This window comes from Amyelois transitella, chromosome 18, assembly GCF_032362555.1.
Source record: "Amyelois transitella isolate CPQ chromosome 18, ilAmyTran1.1, whole genome shotgun sequence".
NCBI lineage: Eukaryota > Metazoa > Arthropoda > Insecta > Lepidoptera > Pyralidae > Amyelois > Amyelois transitella.
Window position 1 is genome coordinate 5,145,992 of NC_083521.1, and position 18,893 is coordinate 5,164,884.

At 35.5% G+C, this 18,893-nt stretch overlaps 2 protein-coding genes across 4 annotated transcripts; both read left to right on the top strand.

Annotated features, from left to right (window-relative positions):
* Window positions 1–890: 890 nt before the first annotated feature.
* Window positions 891–3,613, top strand: LOC106130549 (UDP-glycosyltransferase UGT5). Its single transcript, XM_013329407.2, has 4 exons — window positions 891–1,799; window positions 1,895–2,117; window positions 2,763–2,982; window positions 3,258–3,613. Exons 1-4 carry the CDS (start codon window positions 972–974, stop codon window positions 3,565–3,567), a joined length of 1,581 nt encoding a protein of 526 aa, XP_013184861.2. The 5' UTR covers window positions 891–971; the 3' UTR covers window positions 3,568–3,613.
* A 741-nt stretch (window positions 3,614–4,354) lies between these two features.
* On the top strand, window positions 4,355–6,649 carry LOC106129222 (JNK1/MAPK8-associated membrane protein). Of its 3 annotated transcripts, none has more exons than XM_060949035.1 (5): window positions 4,355–4,424; window positions 4,521–4,791; window positions 5,017–5,226; window positions 5,605–5,774; window positions 5,994–6,649. In XM_060949035.1, the coding sequence occupies exons 2-5, from the start codon at window positions 4,559–4,561 to the stop codon at window positions 6,272–6,274; spliced, it is 894 nt and encodes a 297-aa protein (XP_060805018.1). In that variant the 5' UTR covers window positions 4,355–4,424; window positions 4,521–4,558; the 3' UTR covers window positions 6,275–6,649. The 3 variants fall into 3 exon arrangements, with proteins under 3 accessions (XP_060805018.1, XP_013183175.1, XP_060805020.1); XM_060949037.1 differs by having other exon boundaries at window positions 4,375–4,424; window positions 4,505–4,791; XM_013327721.2 differs by having other exon boundaries at window positions 4,363–4,791.
* Window positions 6,650–18,893: the final 12,244 nt, after the last annotated feature.

Genomic DNA, 18,893 nt, shown 5'->3' on the forward strand with positions numbered 1-18,893 from the left:
TTCAGAAATCTAACTAGATAAATAATGGGCGCACTTGAATTTTTCATAAGCCTATGGTGGTAGTTTATATATGGTTATGAGGGAAAAGCCGCCTTACTAACTACTTAATTGTATTTTAGCATATGTAAGCATGAAAGCAGAATAAATGCAGTGGAAATGAGAGCGTTAAGGAGTATGATGGGTGTGAAATTGAGTGACAGGATAAGGAACAGCGTGATAAGGGAATGTTGTGATGTGAAAGAAGATGTAGTTACAGGAATAGAAAAGGGTATGTTAAGATGGATCGGTCATGTGGAGAGGATGAATGAAAGCAGGTTGACTAAGCAGATATACAAGGAGAGTGTGGAGGGAAAGGTCGGAGTGGGAAGACCTAGACGAACGTATCTTGATCAAATTAAGGACGTCCTGGTAAAGGGTCAGGTCAAAAGTACCCGAAACCGCCGAGCTTGTATGAAGAGAGTTATGAATGTGGACGAAGCGAAAGAAGTATGCAGAGATCGTGGCAAGTGGAAAGAGGTAGTCTCTGCCTACCCCTCCGGGAAAGAGGCGTGATTTTATGTATGTATGTATGTATGTAATTGTATTTTGAAATGTTCGTAGATTCAAAAATACAGGTACAATTGTGTTGTTAAATAAATTTTACGAGACACGAACTTAGCATAAATTGTTTGACTGAGTAGATATGAAATGAAAGCCTGTTTTACATAAAATAATCTTTAGTGATTATATGGTACTCTTTGGTAAGAAGACTGTATCAGTTTAGTAATATTTTCATCATTCTTTAGTGTGACCCGATTACAATAACTTTGTTGACTTGCCGAATACCACCTGTGCACATTGATTTCATATTTAAACAGATGTTTTTCAATTCACAGCGCCTTCAAATTCAACTAGGTGTTCGAGCATTCATTAATTTTCCACGTCAACAGTAGTCGTATTTTTTGTGTTGCAACGTGGTTGCGTTGAACGGGATGGGGTTGAAAATACTGTGTGCAGTGTTGACCCTGCTATACTGTAGCTATGCAGTGCAAAGTGCAGCTATTTTGGCTTTGTTTTCATCTCTTTCTTACACGGATCATCTCGTCTTCAGAGGGTACATCTCTCTCCTCACACAGAAAGGACATACTGTTGTATTAATGACGCCTTATCCAGGTCAGTTCCAATATCCTGATGTAGAGAAAATTATAGAACTTGATGTAGGCCAAGACTCAGCACCTTTCTGGGATGAATACAGAAGACTGACGACCAATGTTGACGATTACTTCCCCAGATTAAGGGCACTGAACGAATTTTCACTGAAATTGGCAATAGTTCAACTGAAATCGCAGCAGATGCAAGCGTTGCTTATTAATCCTAACATAAAATTCGATCTTGTTATTACTGAAGCCGACGTACCTCTGTTTTATGCGGTGGCTGAGAAATATAAAGTTCCTCATATTTCTATAACGACGTCAAATGGAAAAATACATCAGTATGAAGCAAAAGGAAATCCCATTCATCCAATTTTGTATCCAGATGTAAACACCTTGAACTATAAAAATTTGACTCGCTGGCAGAAGGTGCTAGAGTTCTACCGTCATCTGCAGACCAAGAACGAATACTACAATCATTATCTCCCATTGAGTGAAATAGCAGCTAAGAAGCTTCTAGGTTTGCAGAGAGACCTTCAAGAAGTGGAGTATGACATCGATTTATTGCTTATTGCCGCCAACCCCATCCTTGTTGGAAATAGACCGACAGTGCCCGCAATTATTTATGCTGACCGTTTGCATCTCAGACCAAACGCTGTTTTGCCACAGGTAGTAACTACAATATAAGTTTCAGTTTCGATTGGTTCCGATGAAATAGAGCTTCGTTTTGATTGTGTATACGAATGAATTATTTATGCCCACAGAACTGGAAGACGGTGCTAGATTCTGCTACGAAAGGAGTTATTTACTTCAGTTTAGGGGTGACTCAAGACGCCGAACTCCTCTCACCAACGATTCTTCAAACCATGTCTGAGGCATTCAAAGAACTTCCTTTCACAGTGTTGTGGAAGATTGGCAATACCACCATGATCAACAAACCAGACAATGTCATTGCTGAAGGATGGTTCCCTCAGCAAGAGCTGTTATGTAAGTTGTAGGTTAGGTATTTCGGTGTGGGTTCCTAACGGTAGGTACATAACCATATTATAAAAATTAATAGTTATCTATAATATCATTATCTTTCTACACTTTCCTAATTTATATTATATCATGTATATATTTGTAGGTTGTCATAATTATGTATTTCATTTGTAGGGGCATATTTTGAAAGTTATTTATTTATGTAGATATATTTCAATGTAGTATGTATTTAAATTGTGTTTACATTAGGTTTAGCTATAATTATACTTAGCATTTATTTTTATATGAACTGCGCCAATCGCCTTTTTATTTTTAATTTCCTCCCACTCTAAGGTTGACTGGAAGAGATTGCTTAAGCGAAAAGTCCGTCTTTGTACCTCATTACCTGTGTTTTTTTTCTGCTTTTCTTTTTCTTATGGTGCAATAAAGAGTCTATCTATCTATAAATATAATACCTTATAGCTATTATCATTATAAGTAGGTACTTATGTTTCTTTGGACGAATGGTGCAAAAGTCAATGACAAAGTGTATTTTGATTTTAGAGTCTAATTACTTACCTACCTATTTACCCTAGCTCTGTTTTTGAATCTTAGTTTGTCCATTGATTTGATAACTTCGTTTGTTACCTAGAAAATAATCTTATTTTCCAGCTCACCCTAACGTCAAGGCTTTTATAACTCACGGAGGCGCACGGTCTTTGGAAGAAGCTATTTACTACCAAGTTCCAATAGTCGGCCTTCCGATTGTCCGGTCTAGAAAACCCTTTATTCGCGAGGTCACTAAATTCGGCACAGGAGAAATCTTGGATCCTTATCAGTTGGACAAAGAAACGTTGAAAGCAACGATTTCTGCTGTGGCTACCGATGATAAGTAAGTTTTGAGAATAGTGAATACCTACCCATTGAACTCAATACCTACTATCTAGTTTTTTCTCTCTCATCATAGCGGATTCCCGATAATGTTTATCTAGTAAGCCTTTTAAACTTTTAAGAAATTATTTATACGACGTGAAATCTACCTTTTTTGAAGTTAGACTTCTGAGAACTAAAGAGATCTTTTAAGAATATTTGAATGTTCTTTAATTAAATGAATAAATTGAAGTGTAATAAGTAGTGAAGTATGAAAATAACCATCACGTTTTACAGGTACAAGCAAGCAATGATTAAACTCAAGGATATGATCTACGATCCTGTGATATCTGGACCGGAGAACGCCCTCTGGTGGACGGAGTATGTTCTTCGTCACAATGGCGCCCGTCACCTTCGGTCTCCTGCAGTTGGAGTCTCATTCTTCAAATACTACATGTTGGATCTATTGAGCTATTTTTTAATAGCGTCTCTGTTTGTTCTGTATCTATCATATCTTATTCTGCGGTATGTCTACCGACGTCTTCGACAGCGCTTCAGGGGCGTCCCCGATTTGGGTGGTAAAGGCGGTAAATTCAAAGCGCTGTAGAATTGTTTGCTACTGTTTTTAAGTAATAAATTATATTTTTCATTAATTTCGAGGGTTTTAATTTCCTTTTTTACAAAATCATGACCAAAGAAAAATGATTAAGTATCCCGTTAAAGATGATCACATACAAACATTACCTACAAGTTAATTTGTGATTCTCAAAACACAGTGTTTCCTAGTGGAAGGACCAGCCACCATAAGATTCACTCGAAGCGGTCACGGTTTTACTCTAAAAGGTCAGTACTAACCTATTTTCGGTAGGTTAACTGTATGTACTGACTTCGAACTAAAAGTAAAAAGCACCTTACCTATTCCATTTATTTGACTTTCTTAAAATTCAACGAAAGTTGGTAGGAAAATGCTAGTATGTACTTGTTGGAATAGTTACTTAATCATTTAGGACGCCTAAATTTAGACAAATCCAAAGAAATATAAAACGTTATAAGTGATTGCTTTTTTTTTTTTTAAAATCACAAGCTATAAGTTATGACATCTTCGCTATTATTATTCTCCCATAGATGACGTAAAAGGCGACTAAGAGGTGGGCTTATAAACTTGGGATTCTTCTTTTAGGCGATGGGCTAGCAACCTGTCACTATTTGAATCTCAATTCTATCTTAAAGCCAAATAGCTGAACGTGGCCTATCAGTCTTTTCAAGACTGTTGGCTCAATCTACCCCGCAAGGGGAAGACGTGATTATAATTCTTTATTTCTTTCTTGGTTCAAAACCTCAATAACAAAACGATTAATTATCAATGTCACTCATGACATCATTTTGACAAAAGTCTCCTTGTCAACGTCGAGTCGAGAAGTCGAGAACGTGAAAAACTAATATTTCCAAAACAAATCAAAAGTGGTAGGTACCTACTTCCAAATGAAATAAATTACCTCAGAATTATTATATATTATGAAGCAATAATTAACTTGTTAACGCAGTCGTTTTACTATTGAGAATTCTAGTTTCCACGCCTGAGAAAATAATTCATTTCAATGTCAAACGTAAGGACTTGTCCCGGACTCTTCTGTGGTCGTACAGAATTGGAAGATGGGTCATGGAGTGACTGCGGTGCCTGTCCTCGGGGCTTTAGAACCAATGCATCCAGCTACTGCACCCCGTGTGCTGACGAACCTTCGCTTTATGACTGGCAGTACTTGGGTTTTATGGTTCTTTTGCCGCTTGTGCTTCATTGGTTTTTCATAGATATAGTTGCGGCAGGAAAAAGGTAAGTCTGGTTTAATTTAATTGGAATAACACATATAATTATTACTTGTTCAGCAATAAAAAAAATGAAATTGATGAAAGTACATAATTTCTATATTGGTGTTTCAAAATAGTACCTAACAGTTTCTTATTATTAAGGTAGATGTTAGATTCATTGAATTCTTTAGTTATTAAAAGCAAGTTTGAGAACAGATGAATTATTTCGTATGATTTTTTTTCCTTACAGCAAAGATGGCATTTTGATCCAGCATATATGTGCGTTTGTGGAAGTGGTAACAGGCACACTATCAGCTCTTCTGGTTTTACCTCCGACAGGCCACTTAGCTTTGCATGTGTGTACTCCAAAGGCTCTGTCGGACTGGTACACTCTGCTGCATAACCCACAACCTGATTATAAGGAAACCTTGCATTGTACTCAAGAAGCTGTTTATCCATTGTAAGTAAATTTGTGATGTTTTGTTAGATAAGTGTTTGATGAATGTAGTGAAGATGGCACAAAAGAAGTATGCAGGGATAGTGGCAAGTGGAAACATGTAGTCTCTACCTATACCTCCACAAAATAGCTATGATCATATAATGTAAGTATAAACACAACCCGGAGTTAAATATTGTGTTAAACTTCAAAATCATTTCGTTTTTCCTGATTGAGATCTTATATTAAAGAAATTATGAGATTTAAAAAAAACATTAAGATTATATCTTGACAACAAAATAAGTTAATTTGATTTGTGTAGGGTCAAGCCGTCAGCATTAAGTTATCCACCCACATATGCTAATATCACACACATAAAATGATGTATTTATTTTATTTCAGATATACAATAGTGTTGTTGATCTACGCATTCAGTCTTCTAATGACAATAAGCTTGCGGCCTTGGCTGCTGGCGTGGCACACACCTAACTATGGAAAGAAGGCCATATACTGTGCTCTTTATTTCTATCCCATCCTCATTCTCATTCACACTGTTGCTGCAGGTTTGATTTGTAAGTTCAAAGAGCTGTTCATTGTCTTTCACTCTATAAACAAATCCCAATCATATTCTTTAATATTAATTTCAATGCTTGAGGTTTTTTAAAAGATAACAATAACTTTAGATGCAAAGTTTTGTGGAGGTCAGACAGGTGTTACTTTCTTTAAAAAATCAGATTAGTGTCATCTTCAGATTTTATCCGATGCTCAATTTTAAATGTATTTCTTTTCAGATTGCTCTTTCCCCTACATAATAATCATAATATCCATGATGACGTCAGCATCTCATTTTTCCGTAAAATTGGACCAATCGGCGCCGGCTCTGCTAATTTCATCCATAACTGATACAAGGAACCTTACAATACTCCTCGGTCATTGGCTCGTCCACGCTTATGGCATCATATCACTGACTGGGTTCAGGGAATTGTGGTATTTGTCTTTGGTACCGGCTCCAGCACTATTTTACATACTTACAGCACAATTCACGGACCCATTGAAGATACATAACGATTGACACTCACAGAAAACGTTTGTCAAATTGGTTTTGAATTAATGAATAAAAAAAATCAATATTCATTTTGTATACTTAACGCAACAAAAAAATTTCCATCCATCCAATTTCGAATAGGTTTCGAAAAGGCTCACGAAGTGTTAACTACACTTTGTAATTAGTATGCAAGGGTTGATTTAACAGAAAGATTACTTTAAATTCCTAATGAAAGTAACATTACGGGGAAGTGTAATTTTATTTTTAGGAAAATAAGCTGAAAAGTGTAGAATGACATTTATAGTGATAACTGTGTAGTAAGTGTATAATTTTTATTTCCTAAGTCTGAATGTTAAGTTATAAGATAACGTAGATAAATAAAGTTTATTTGAGTTGTTTTAATTGGCCTTGTTTTATTTTCTGATTTATCTGTAGCCTATTTATTACCAGTGTTAATTCATGCACATGTATAACCAAAGAGCAAATATCTGTAAGTATTTATGTTTAAATAACCAAACTCCAAACCAGCTGATTTTGGTTAAATTTAACACAAGAAAGGGATTATTCTCTGAGTGACGTAGGTTATTTACTGCTAGATATCACCATGGAAGCGATAGATGGGCAAGTCAGCAGGTCAAACGAGTAAGTATGTGTTCACACTAGGGTGGCAATATGGTTGCGATTACGGTTCGGCTGAATAAAATTCACTACAGCGATGCTGCAGCGCGTACTAGCATCCATACATATAATCACGTCCATATCACTTGCGGTGTAGACAGACTCAACAGTCTCAAAAATTATGAAAGGCCAAGTTCAGCTATACGGCTTAATGATTGAATTGAAATGTAAATAGATACAGTTTGGTAGCCCATCGCTTATAAAAAGAATCCAAAGTTGATTAGCCATTCTTTTAGTCGCCTTTTATGAACCTTAAGTGCCGTGAACCACACGGCGTACTAGTATTAGTTTGCCAAGTGCTGTTGGTGGCAGGCATGTTGCCAAGATTCTGTCGAGCGCTATCTGATTCCGTTGTTCTGTTCCCAATCGCACGGTACAGCTAGGCATGCAGAGATGTGACAGCTTTGTAGCTTTGCGCTATATACGTACATTTTTAGTCTTTATTTGCTTGACTCCACTTTCTCATAAGTTGAATCGAACTGAACAGGGTATTTGGTACAGAATCAGGATATATCTAATTTATAACACTCATAAGTGATGAACACTTACTTAGGCACTGTCTAATTGCACGCACGTCTTGTGGTCATTTCCTCATGAAAAAAGTAATTTCCCCCGGACTAGCTTATACCGACAAAGCTGTTTCTTCATAAACTATAATCTTCACCTTCTTAACAGCCATTTGTTTTGCATCTGCAATCCCAGTATTCGTTAATTTCGACTTGCCGTCTACCGCTACGCCAATAGAGGTTTCTATAGACTTAAATACAAAGCCTTAGACAAAGGCCGAGAAGGCAAATAAAAAGAAACGGCCGCGTTTATAGGCGGTATCATTATTAAACGCTTTCTTCGTCGACGCTACGAAAAACGGCGTTCTATATCCGCATCGCCCGTTTATTTGTTGCTTATCTTTTACATGTAAGTATTCTGGTTTCATCGCGTCTTTTGTGCGTGGTATCAAGATCTTTGTGAAAAGCAGACGAATACCCAATGAAAATTCAAGTAGATAGAAAAGTATTTCTAATTTGTACTGTGGCGACATTTCTACGCCACAAGTCACAATAGCCAATCACGCGACGCTTTCATGTTAGCAACGATTTCACGAATTAGAGCATAAATACAACCTACAGTCGCATTCTCCAGGCATCACACCTAGCCCGGTGGAAGTTCTTTCTTTTGGTGGCGGTCGAGCCGAATCATTGCTCCTGCTACAGTACCTACCTAATATATTAGGTATTTTTAGTTTTTTCATTGATCTATTCTTACCTTACCTTAAATGCTGATCTAGTATCGGAAACAGAATGTCATCTCCTGTAAAAGTCGATCAAAAGATAATATGAAGCATTATTTAGAGCCATGAGGCAAGGCAATGAGAACTTAAGAATGCGATCCAGGATTCGGAATGTTGTTGCTCTCTTATTGTGTTACTTAGTGAGTAATTATTATTAATCTTATAATTATTTATAATTTCTAAGATGAAGAATTTTTTGACCATAAATATATTTTACTTACCTACTAATACAAAACGAAATCACATGAAAATGGTAATATAAAACATAGGATGTTCCGTAAGAATATAATATCGTGAATTATCTAAATAGCCGGCTACGAAATGCTGACTCTTTGCCTTTTAATAAAAATTCGCTAGCTGTGCGCGGTTTTTGTGTGGATAAAACTGAACGCAATATTTGTTTGTTAGTCATTTGATGCTTTGTATCGAACTTCATTGGATTTAAGTAATATTTACCCAACAACTTGGAGTAACTGGTAAAAGCACCAAACATGTACTGAAAACAAAGATATGCTTTGGTTTTAATGATAGTGTGCGGTAAAATAAAAATCGTCATGAGCTTTTAACGTTATGGTTACATCCTCACTTTTGGGTGCAAAAAATGCGCCTTTAACCACGATTCTAGTGTGGGTAAGTCAGGTTTTTAATTGAAGCAACTCTGCAACCTTACTTGTTTGACACTTACCCAGCTTGTATTCCAACTGAATTTCGAGATTTTACGTTACAAATGAAATTAAAAATCAACGTTAAAAACGAAAATAAAACAAGAATGGTTTATAATTTTTTTAGTATCGATATAATGCAAGGTCCAGAACTGATTTCTTTCAAAAAGTCATACTTTATGAAATAAATCGATTCTGTATTTCTCATTTTTAGCTAGGTACCTACCTACCAACCTAAGGTTAAAAGTGAATAACTTTTAGTTGGTAAAAATAGGCAATATAAAATAAACACATTGTTTGAATTTCCTCCAACAATGTCCTGAATACAATGCTTTGTTTTAGCAGTTTGTTGCAATAAATATTTTGACTCCCAAATATACGCGTTTAGGGTTACGACTTTCGGAAGTTTGTGAAAAGTTTGCGGATATTTTAGATACGGAATATGAATGCCAATTACTTTATGCATGTTACAACCTACGGCGTTACTCACGAACGTTGATATGGTTTCGTTCTGTTCACCTCAGAGATAGAGAAAATAAGATATAAATTATTTGTCAACCACCCGAAGTTAATATAGTTTTGATAGCAAAAAAGTTTGAGCTCTAGCGAAACTGTAGGAAGTTTTCAGAATGATGAGTAGGTAGTTTAATATACTTAATATCTTTGCAAGTACCTAAACATATAATATCCTTTTGCATTTAAAAACAATTGTTAATAGGCCTGCATTTAAAAAATCATTTTTAAATGAAGACCTCTACAATACTGCAAAGTAGTGTTCAGTGTTAATATAATATTTTATGCAGTTTCGTACCTACGTCTGACGTACCTATATAATGTTCATAAACATATGTTCACCCATTGGGGCACTAAATTCACCTTGATATGTTAGGTACATTTTTTTAGACTTAATGCATCAACAATTATAATCACAATAATACAAGTTTTTATAAAAGTCGGACATGTCCGAGAAAATTTAGACGGATGGCGACCCTACACTCACCACAATTTCGGGGCAGTACAAAATGAGCGTTTTCGTTTGTGACCGGCCGCGCCGACAACAGACAATGACTGTTCTTTGTAACCGCACCTGTTATTAAAACCATCTCTGAAATATTGTGTGCTTGCTTCCCTTTTGCATAATGTTCTCTATGGTGCACAAATTTTGCTTGATGTTTGGAAGCATCAAGCAAAATTTGAAGCAGTTATAGCATGACCCGCAATACCTTCATTTTACACTAAGTATTGGAAAGTGTCGATTGTAGCTCGCCGGCCGTAGGTTAAGTTTATCTTCATCGCATGAAAGAGAACATGAAATTATTACAATGAACCCTAAAGAAGTAATCATTTAACTACTGAGATCGTGTAAATATGCACTTCGAATGTACAAAAAAAAGATACTGTCAAATAGAATAATATCTAAAGTATAAGATATATGTATTTGCATTACAAAAGAGGCCGCAAATATAGGAACCCGGTCAAAATGAACGTTTCGTTTGTTCGTTTGATTTCTCGCACGAGACGCAAAATGGCTGACCTACTCGTATCTTTTGACACCTTTGATTAAAAGTTGCGCACAGCTCCGATTTCTCAGGCGTAACAAATATGCAGACCAATGTTTTGTTTCTTTGAGAAAAAAGTTTTACATACTGTTCTTTTTTGTTGATATTTTCTTTCTTATCCAGTTTTTGTTGTTTCACCAATGTTATATTATTAGATTCTGGAGAAAAGATTGACGGGTCCACGGGATTGACGCTGTATGTTCGTACTTATATTTTATTTAAAATATTATCAACTCTTGATATTGAATGTTTACTACGTAATGGATGAACCATTACGTAGTTAATAATTTAAGTTAACGAGATTATATTGTTGGCATCTCATTTATTATTTAATAAACATCACAACTTTCAGATAAGTATATGAGTATAACCATCGTAGATTAAAATATGACCTTTATAAATTATAAAGGTACAAGGCAAGTAAAAAGCAAAGTACACGAAGCTCTTAAAACAATGAAGAGTATCGGAGCTGTCGAAACTTCCTTGAGGACGTTGATTCATGTGATAATGGATTCAGGCCGTGAAAATACAATGATCGATCTAGTGTTATTTCCAGGTTTGTTGAGAAAAACTTTTGGTAGTAAAAAAGTAGGCACAAAATGCGTGACTGTGTACAATTTTTGCTGTTCATGATTGTATTTTCTTGGCGCAATAGAGACTATGTTCATCAGATTTATTTTTGTGTTGAATACATTTTTAAAGTCAGTTTTTCGTGGTAGAAGCAGACCATACTCCCACCGACCTGTGCCTTTGACAATCGAATGTTATGAGGATTTAATCACGAGAGTAATATCTATATGAGAACTATCCATTTTATTTATTACACAAATAAATTGTTTTATTACTGCAATAAAATTGGCTCTATTCGCATTCCATCATGTGAAATAAATTTATATTTGAAATAGCATAAGGTACGATTGGATGTATCGATGCGAAATATTGTATTCGAGAGCAAGGTAAGTGTTGTTCCGCATAAATGGTTATTTCAGCTCGGAAAGTTGGATGCTATCGGGATTCTGGATAGAATTCGAAGTAACGTGTGTATCGAAATAGATTTATCATAAAAGTGCTTCCCTACAACGAATAGGAGCCAGCGAGGAAAATTATTTCTTGTTGCACTATATTGGAGCCGAGCAGAGCTCATAGTTGTAATGTTTATAGGTAAGGGCTTTAGCAGACAACAGCAGTATATTTTATCTCAAATATACCTAAGCATACATCTTGCAAGTAGGTTCGAATTCTACTCAGTATTTAGAAACAAAAAAACAAAGTTTTTCCCATTCAGTTATTTCGGCCGTACGTGATTTGTCACTCAGTAATGCAAGAATTTTTTATTGATTGATGAACTGAATGTTCTAGGTTAAAAAGGTTTAATTTCCTTTATCATACCTAATAAATTCTTATTTATCTGTATATTTAAATATCAGTACCAGGAGTTTAGTTTCCGTTTGCATATAAGCTACTTTCTTTAAAGCATAAGATTTGCTTAAGTCTCTTACCTAATTATGTCGATGCTTTGAAACGCTTTAGCAAAGATTTTAACTCTATTTAAGATAAACGCGGTACTTGGATATAAATTGTGAATACGAAACTTAAAATCTTTCAAAGCTAGTATTTTTTCTCTAGTGTGCAATGACCCTATGCTATATAAAATGAGTTGGGAGCGCATTGAAATGAGAATAGTGAAGTGGAAACCTGTGAACATTCTGGAACATTGGATGCGAGAAACAACGAGTGGGGTCCAGCATCGCGGATCGGACAAGCTCGATGCAGCGAGAGAATGCTCATAATGCCACTACTAATACTTATCATAATGAGATAGAAATCGGAAAGATAAGACCATAGGTATGCAATATTACTGTTGAAATGATAATGATGTGTCCTGCCCCTTATTCACTAACAAGTGTACAAGGTAGGTATATGTTTTAACTGCCTACTCTACCTTATAATAATTGAAAAAAATGACGGGAAAAAACCTGTGTAATATTTTGATTTTGATACGACGATGCTGCGAGTTTATTGCTACGGATATTTGTAAGCAACAGTGTTCTACGAAACGATTTAAGTGTGGATGGAGTGTGCTATAATCACGTCTTTAGCCTTACTTGGTAAACAGAGCAAATAGTCTGGAAGGGACTGAAAAGCCACATTCAGCTTTATGATGGAATTGAGATTAAAATAGTGACAGGTTGCTAGTTCCTTGCCTAAAAGAAAAATCCTCAATATAATAGATTGACTTTACTAATTGAATAAAATCAATACCGATACGTTATTATATATCTCTAACTCATTACCTATGCCAGCCATCTGAAATACTCGTAACAATTTTTTATGTAAATACTTTTCTATATTTACAACAAATAAATACATAACATTACTGCATCTAAAAACTCCTCATTATTTCGCAACGAAACAGCCAATGCAGAGTTTTAAAACAAAGAAAAAGTTAATACTTCAGAGCAGATGGGTTTTTTGTGTAAAAAGTTTCGGAGAGCATTCCTGCCTTCGGTGGGTAATAATTAATTGAATATTCCATTTGGAGAGGAATTGAGGAGCGCGATGGACTATGACAGCTCGAATTGCAGCATAAAATTGATAACGGCTGCAAACGGGAAATGAAGCCATTCCAATATTTATTTTTTAATATATAATCATTTATGGATCGGGCATAATTTTATTGTCTTTTGATATTAATTTAAACAACTGAAAGTCAATTGACGAGGACAGCATAGAATAATATTTGGAATTGTACACAAAAATAATTATATATTTTTATGATTAAATAAAGTATCAGTGAGTAAAAAATAAGTCATGTCCCATTATACATTATGATAGAAACAATAGAAATCAGAATAATAAAGTAAAATCATTCTGCTTTCTGGGATGGAAACATTTTCAACTCAAATAAATACTTACAAATGGAATTCTTACGAAAATAAACTAAAAGGACAAGAACTCTATAGCTACATCGAAGTTAGATAAATATCTAAAGCTAGAACAAGTTAAACATGCGCCAACTGATTGTAAATCCCTTTGAGCTGCGTCCACGTTTACACAAGAAAAAAGAAAAGTTTTTGTAGAGTCGAGGAATCGCGGACTTTCAAAGTCGGCGGTTCGAATTCAAAAGTTGAAAGTCGGTATGTACTTAGTAAGCTGAATTTTTAAGTTTTTTATGTTATTAGCTGCCGCTCCCGGCTCGACTTGAACAAATTCCAGTTTCATTTTGAGGTAAGTTTATTATAGAATATCTGATTACCTTTGAGATAATAGGATTTTTAACGTGTTTACAAATAAATGGCTGTGTGTATGAGATGGTGATATATACAGATAAAATTTCCCTAAAAGAAACAAAAAAAAAAAGGAAATAAAACAACAAGGGAATATTATGTATGCGGATAATTCTATTCGAATTTAGTGTTAGATTCGCGAAATATGCTGATTATATTCCCTGTTCCTAAAAGCGTAACATGTACTTTATATAACTATTAACAAAGTTTTTGCATCACGACAAAATCAGAGCAAGAGAGCATCCCTAAATATTTACAAAAGTACAACTAAATACTCTGTTTCTACCTTAAACAAAAACGACTCAGATGCAAAATAAAGTATTTGGTACTGTTTTCCTTCCCGATAGATGGAGCTCCAAAAAAGTTTTCTTAAAGTCCTATAGAGTCCATACAACCATGGATGTCGAAGTCAGACGAAGTCAAGACACGAACTTGTTTTTTTTGCGAGTGTACTTTGTGAATTGAGTCTTAAAGGCGGTCTTACTCAAAAGTATTTTGTTCAACTAATCGGTTTTTACTACGTACTTTAGAATAATGAAAAATAAAACTTGGATCATAAATAATTTTATAAAATTAAAAATGTAGTTCTCTCTTGGAAATACACTGTAAGTAGAATTCTGAATAATTGTTATATTTATCATTTATTTGAATTAAGTAAGTACCTTAGTTTTAGGAGAGCAGTGAGAGACAAACTGTTGTTCTTTTAGTTAAAATTAGTGAAGAATTTACGTATCTTCTGTGAAATAGAAAAAATAAAATGTTAATTTACATAATCATAAACAAAGTACGATAGAAACAAGTACATATTAACCGCAGACCACTTAATAACGTAAAAAAATATACAAACATTTACGTAAGCACATCGCACAAACCTCTGATTAGTGGTTGGATTGCCGGCGGCTTCACATGCAAAAATATATTGAATATTCCCTGGCTAGCCTATAAGGGTGGGGTGGCACCCCCTTGACCGGTCCATTAAACCCCCCCGGCCGCGTTTATTCGCAGGATAGTGCGCAATAAAACGGTAGCTCCGACTGGCCACTGGCCGCAGCAAAAAATACACCCGAAAATTATTATTCTTTCGAATTGTGCCAGTAGATATACGGTGCAGTTATTGCTTTTTCACGAGTTGGCAACATTGCGGGGGGAGGTTCATTACGGCCGCTCTGTTGTAGTTAGAATTTAAAGTAATGTTTTTCTGAATGATAGGATAGAACGTTAGGCTGAATTGGCTGGTTTCAAGTAATGTTGGCTAAACAGCGCCTAAATGATAGTCGACAATCTATGAATACATATTTTTTCGAGTCGTAAATGAGTAATTAATATTATTTGTCTAAATGAGTGTTGCCCAAAAGGAAGCCAAAGCAATCGCACGATAGTCTGCCACATTTAGAGCCTCTTAGGAGTACGGTTATTAGGACAAGATTAGACAAATACTGCAGTCACACATGTTGTGAATGGAGAAGCACCGCGTAAGTAAGGTCTCCTGGAATCACCAAAAAACTGAATACAAATTTACACAAGCATCTTGTTGCGTGCCAACTGCTTCCCTTCCCTTGCAGATTGTATAAGTCAATCAAGGTAAAGGCTAATAAGCTTAAGTTTATTCTTTTAGGCGATGGGCTAGCAAGTAACCAGTCATTCCCGTCACTATTCTTTAATTGTTGTATGTTTGAATTTCATGATTCAGCCACACAATAGAACGTGGCCTTACAGTCTTTTTGCACTGTTGGCTCCGTCTACTCCGTGAGGAATGAAGACATTATATGTATGCATATATGTTGTTGAGCTTCAAACAGAAGTTTTAATTTTTCACAAAAACTTATTTCGTTATTCATTATTGTACAGGATGTATTGATTACTCCTTACATGTTAGTGTTTTGAAAAACTGGAAATAATGTACTAGTTTTTAGTACTACCATTATGACGATTAATGTATTAAATTTATTAAACACGGCCAAGTGCGAATGACGAAATTATTAAATGTGTTCTTCTGTTACTTACCAATAAAATTGAAAAAGTTTTTTCAAAAATGATTTATAACCATACGTACATATGATCACGTCCTAACCCTTAATTGGGAAGACAGAGCCAACAGTCTCAAAAAGACTGAAAGGCCACGTTCACTTGTATACCTTAATGAATTGAGATTCCAATAGTAACAGGTTGCTAGCCTAACGCCTGAAAAAAGAATCTGAAATTTATTAGCCTTTCCCTTCATTGACTTTTACAATCTTCATAGGAAGAGAAACAGCTGTTATACACTATATTTTTCTTCGCTACAAGGCTATCATGGAAGATTGATTATTTTTTAAACTGCCCACCAACTGAACCCTTAAACGTCGTATCCACCACAAAAATATTTTTTTTTATTTCATTGCGCTTACCATTCCGCGGAGTTGTTCCGAAAGTTGCCAGTAATTGTATTTCGCTCTAAAACATTCACGTCAGTTTGCGCTTTTTTGTGCAAAACGTTAGGCTGAGCGCGTACGTTCCGCGCGGCTGTCACTTGCACGCGTGTACTGCTAATAGCTTGGTGCAGCTTGCAATTGTATATGTATCGGTTGCAAAAGTATTTGATTACAGATTTATTTAAGTAAATACAAACACATTAATTGGTTTAAATTAGAATAGCTCTTATGTAGGTTCTTTTATTGTGATTCTGCACTTCCTTCCCATTAAAACTAGGAGGTAATTGTTTAGTTTTAGTTTATAATCCAAAGTATGTAACTGAGTTTGTTTATTTTAGATATCCATCCGTTTTCTAAGCGGATGCTTCATCCGTATATGTCGTTATGACATACCTATATGGATGCCATTTTCTTTTTTTGCGGAATTCGTTTCGTTTTTGTTGGAAAATTAAAATCTAATTCCCTCATAAATGGTCTTTAAGGATTGTTAAGAATAGTAACTGACAGATATAAACCATTATCAGGATGCATTAACATAGTTTTTACATGGAATAGTTTTTATATAAAACGGTAGGCATAATAATTTAGTGCAGCCCCAGATAACTGGAGCGCCATATTTTTCTACCGGCATTTCCAATATTTATCGCATCGGACCGACATTCAGGCCGATAGCAACCGTCATTCCAATTATGCCGCTTCGGCTTTTGTACATAATGCTCGATTTTACCGTATTTTCCCAGTATTTTACGCGGCTTAACTTGAATTGCGCGGCAAGTGCTCCACTGCGTTACCGAGTCAAATTAAAACAGTGAGAATTTAATTAAATGTGTAAATGGGTGCTCTTGTAAAAATCGCGGCACGGTAGACGCCGGAGCCGGCTGTCGAGTGGCTACTGCATCCGACTTAATTCATTATAGGCAGATTTAGTGCATAATATGGACGGCGGAATTAAAATGATAAGTTGAAGGACCTTTTCACGACGGTGAAAGGAAAATTAAATTATATATCAATATATTTTTACATGTGTGTTTAAATGTGGTATCATTTTTTAATCTCCTTACAATTAAGTTTCTGGCATAAGCGTGGATGGGTTAAATACAAATTCAAAGTATTTTGTAAGTACATTTCCAACGTTTGAAACTACTGCGTCTTATTTCCTGTTTCTCCAAATTCCCACTACAACGTTGTGGTGTAATCTAGTTTAAAGTATCTTTATTGCCAGTCTCGGACAGGCGAAGATTGCAGAAATATTAAACTTCCTTAAGAATGAGGTGTCGCGTAAACCATGTCCGCCTCCCGAGGGAAATGAAATAGCAAAATATGTCTGGTGGAGGTGCCGTTTAGTTGGGGAGTTGATATTTTTCAGGATAATATCAGTTCCATTATCTATCTGTTCAATGACATATGCTTAATTAAACTTAAAATTTACTATATGTATCTACATAATAATAACTTACCGAAAATTTCTGGCTGTTAGTCTAGGATCGTAAAATTAAATAAATATAAGGAGTGCCCTTTACCATCAAATGAGTACAAAAGAACATAGTGCTTCTACCGCAGAATTGAGAAATTCTCATCCTTGGTAAAATTCGTAAGCGAATAAGTCAATAAAACTACAACTATAAGTACAACTACTGCCATTTGTAAAAATAATGTATTTCCAGTAAAAAAAACTGTTTTATGGACCATCCTTAATGCTAACATTTTGAAAATGCTAACATAATTTTATCGGATTCATTTGTACCTACTATGTTATAATCACTACAAGAAAAGCCATCAAGGATAAACCGACCTACATTAACATTTCATTTTCACTGGAAAAATGAATTATAATCTCTTGTTAAAATGACATAAAAAGTACGAAATCTGTTCCAAGTTAAATCCGCCGAGCGCGGATTGAAAAGGTGAGTTGAAATGATTTATCGAGATAAACTGTTTGTCGAACACTCCAAACCAAATTTCCTCAATCCAAATAGATTCCCGGTTTTTATGCATACGTTAAACGTGTTCTCGTAAACTAATGTTTGGCAGTTGTCATCCGCATACTTATCCCGGAGACTTATTCGAACTTTTATCAATATTTTAGTTTAGTGGTATGAATGTATTTTGCGCACAATCTATCAGTCTAAGAACCAATAGAACCGCACATCATAGTAACTTATTACGTATTCAAATACTTCTTTATTGCGCCAACAAATAACACGATGAAATATTCAATATGACTTTATGACATTCCCTGTGTAAACCAAGGTTGCGTGTTTGGAAAACATCAGAAGATCCCTGATTACTGGAGGAATCTCTCGGGCCGGGCACGTTACGCCCGAATGCAGAAAATGTGTTCTGTTTTATTAGAGGGGCCAATAAATTTGGTACGTGAGGCGCCGCGGCCGATTCAGGGATCACGTGGGAAGATATTCTCTTTCTACGCCTCCGTATCGACGTGCGTATTGGCGCGGCGTTATGTGTTTTGGGATCATTTGCTTTTTAGGGATCTGTACTGGCACTTGTCTGGAACCAATAAAAAAAAAGAAAAGGACCACTCCATCTCTCTCCCATGGATGTCGTAAAAGGCGACTAAGGGTAGGCTTATAAACTTGGGATTCTTCTTTTAGGCGATGGGCTAGCAACCTGTCACTATTTGAATCTCAATTCTATCTTAAAGCCAAATAGCTGAACGTGGCCTATCAGTCTTTACAAGACTGTTGGCTCTGTCTACCCCGCAAGGGATATAGACGTGATTAGATGTATTTATGAATGTACA

Bases quoted from the DNA above. Each gene is read 5' to 3' on its own strand.
- LOC106130549 (XM_013329407.2), top strand. From the start codon at position 972: ATGGGGTTGAAAATACTGTGTGCAGTGTTGACCCTGCTATACTGTAGC. The intron at 1,800-1,894 runs GTAGTAACTACA...TTATGCCCACAG, and splicing joins CAAACGCTGTTTTGCCACAG to AACTGGAAGACGGTGCTAGA. The intron at 2,983-3,257 runs GTAAGTTTTGAG...CACGTTTTACAG, and splicing joins GCTGTGGCTACCGATGATAA to GTACAAGCAAGCAATGATTA.
- LOC106129222 (XM_060949035.1), top strand. From the start codon at position 4,559: ATGTCAAACGTAAGGACTTGTCCCGGACTCTTCTGTGGTCGTACAGAA. The intron at 4,792-5,016 runs GTAAGTCTGGTT...TTTTCCTTACAG, and splicing joins ATAGTTGCGGCAGGAAAAAG to CAAAGATGGCATTTTGATCC. The intron at 5,775-5,993 runs GTAAGTTCAAAG...ATTTCTTTTCAG, and splicing joins TGTTGCTGCAGGTTTGATTT to ATTGCTCTTTCCCCTACATA.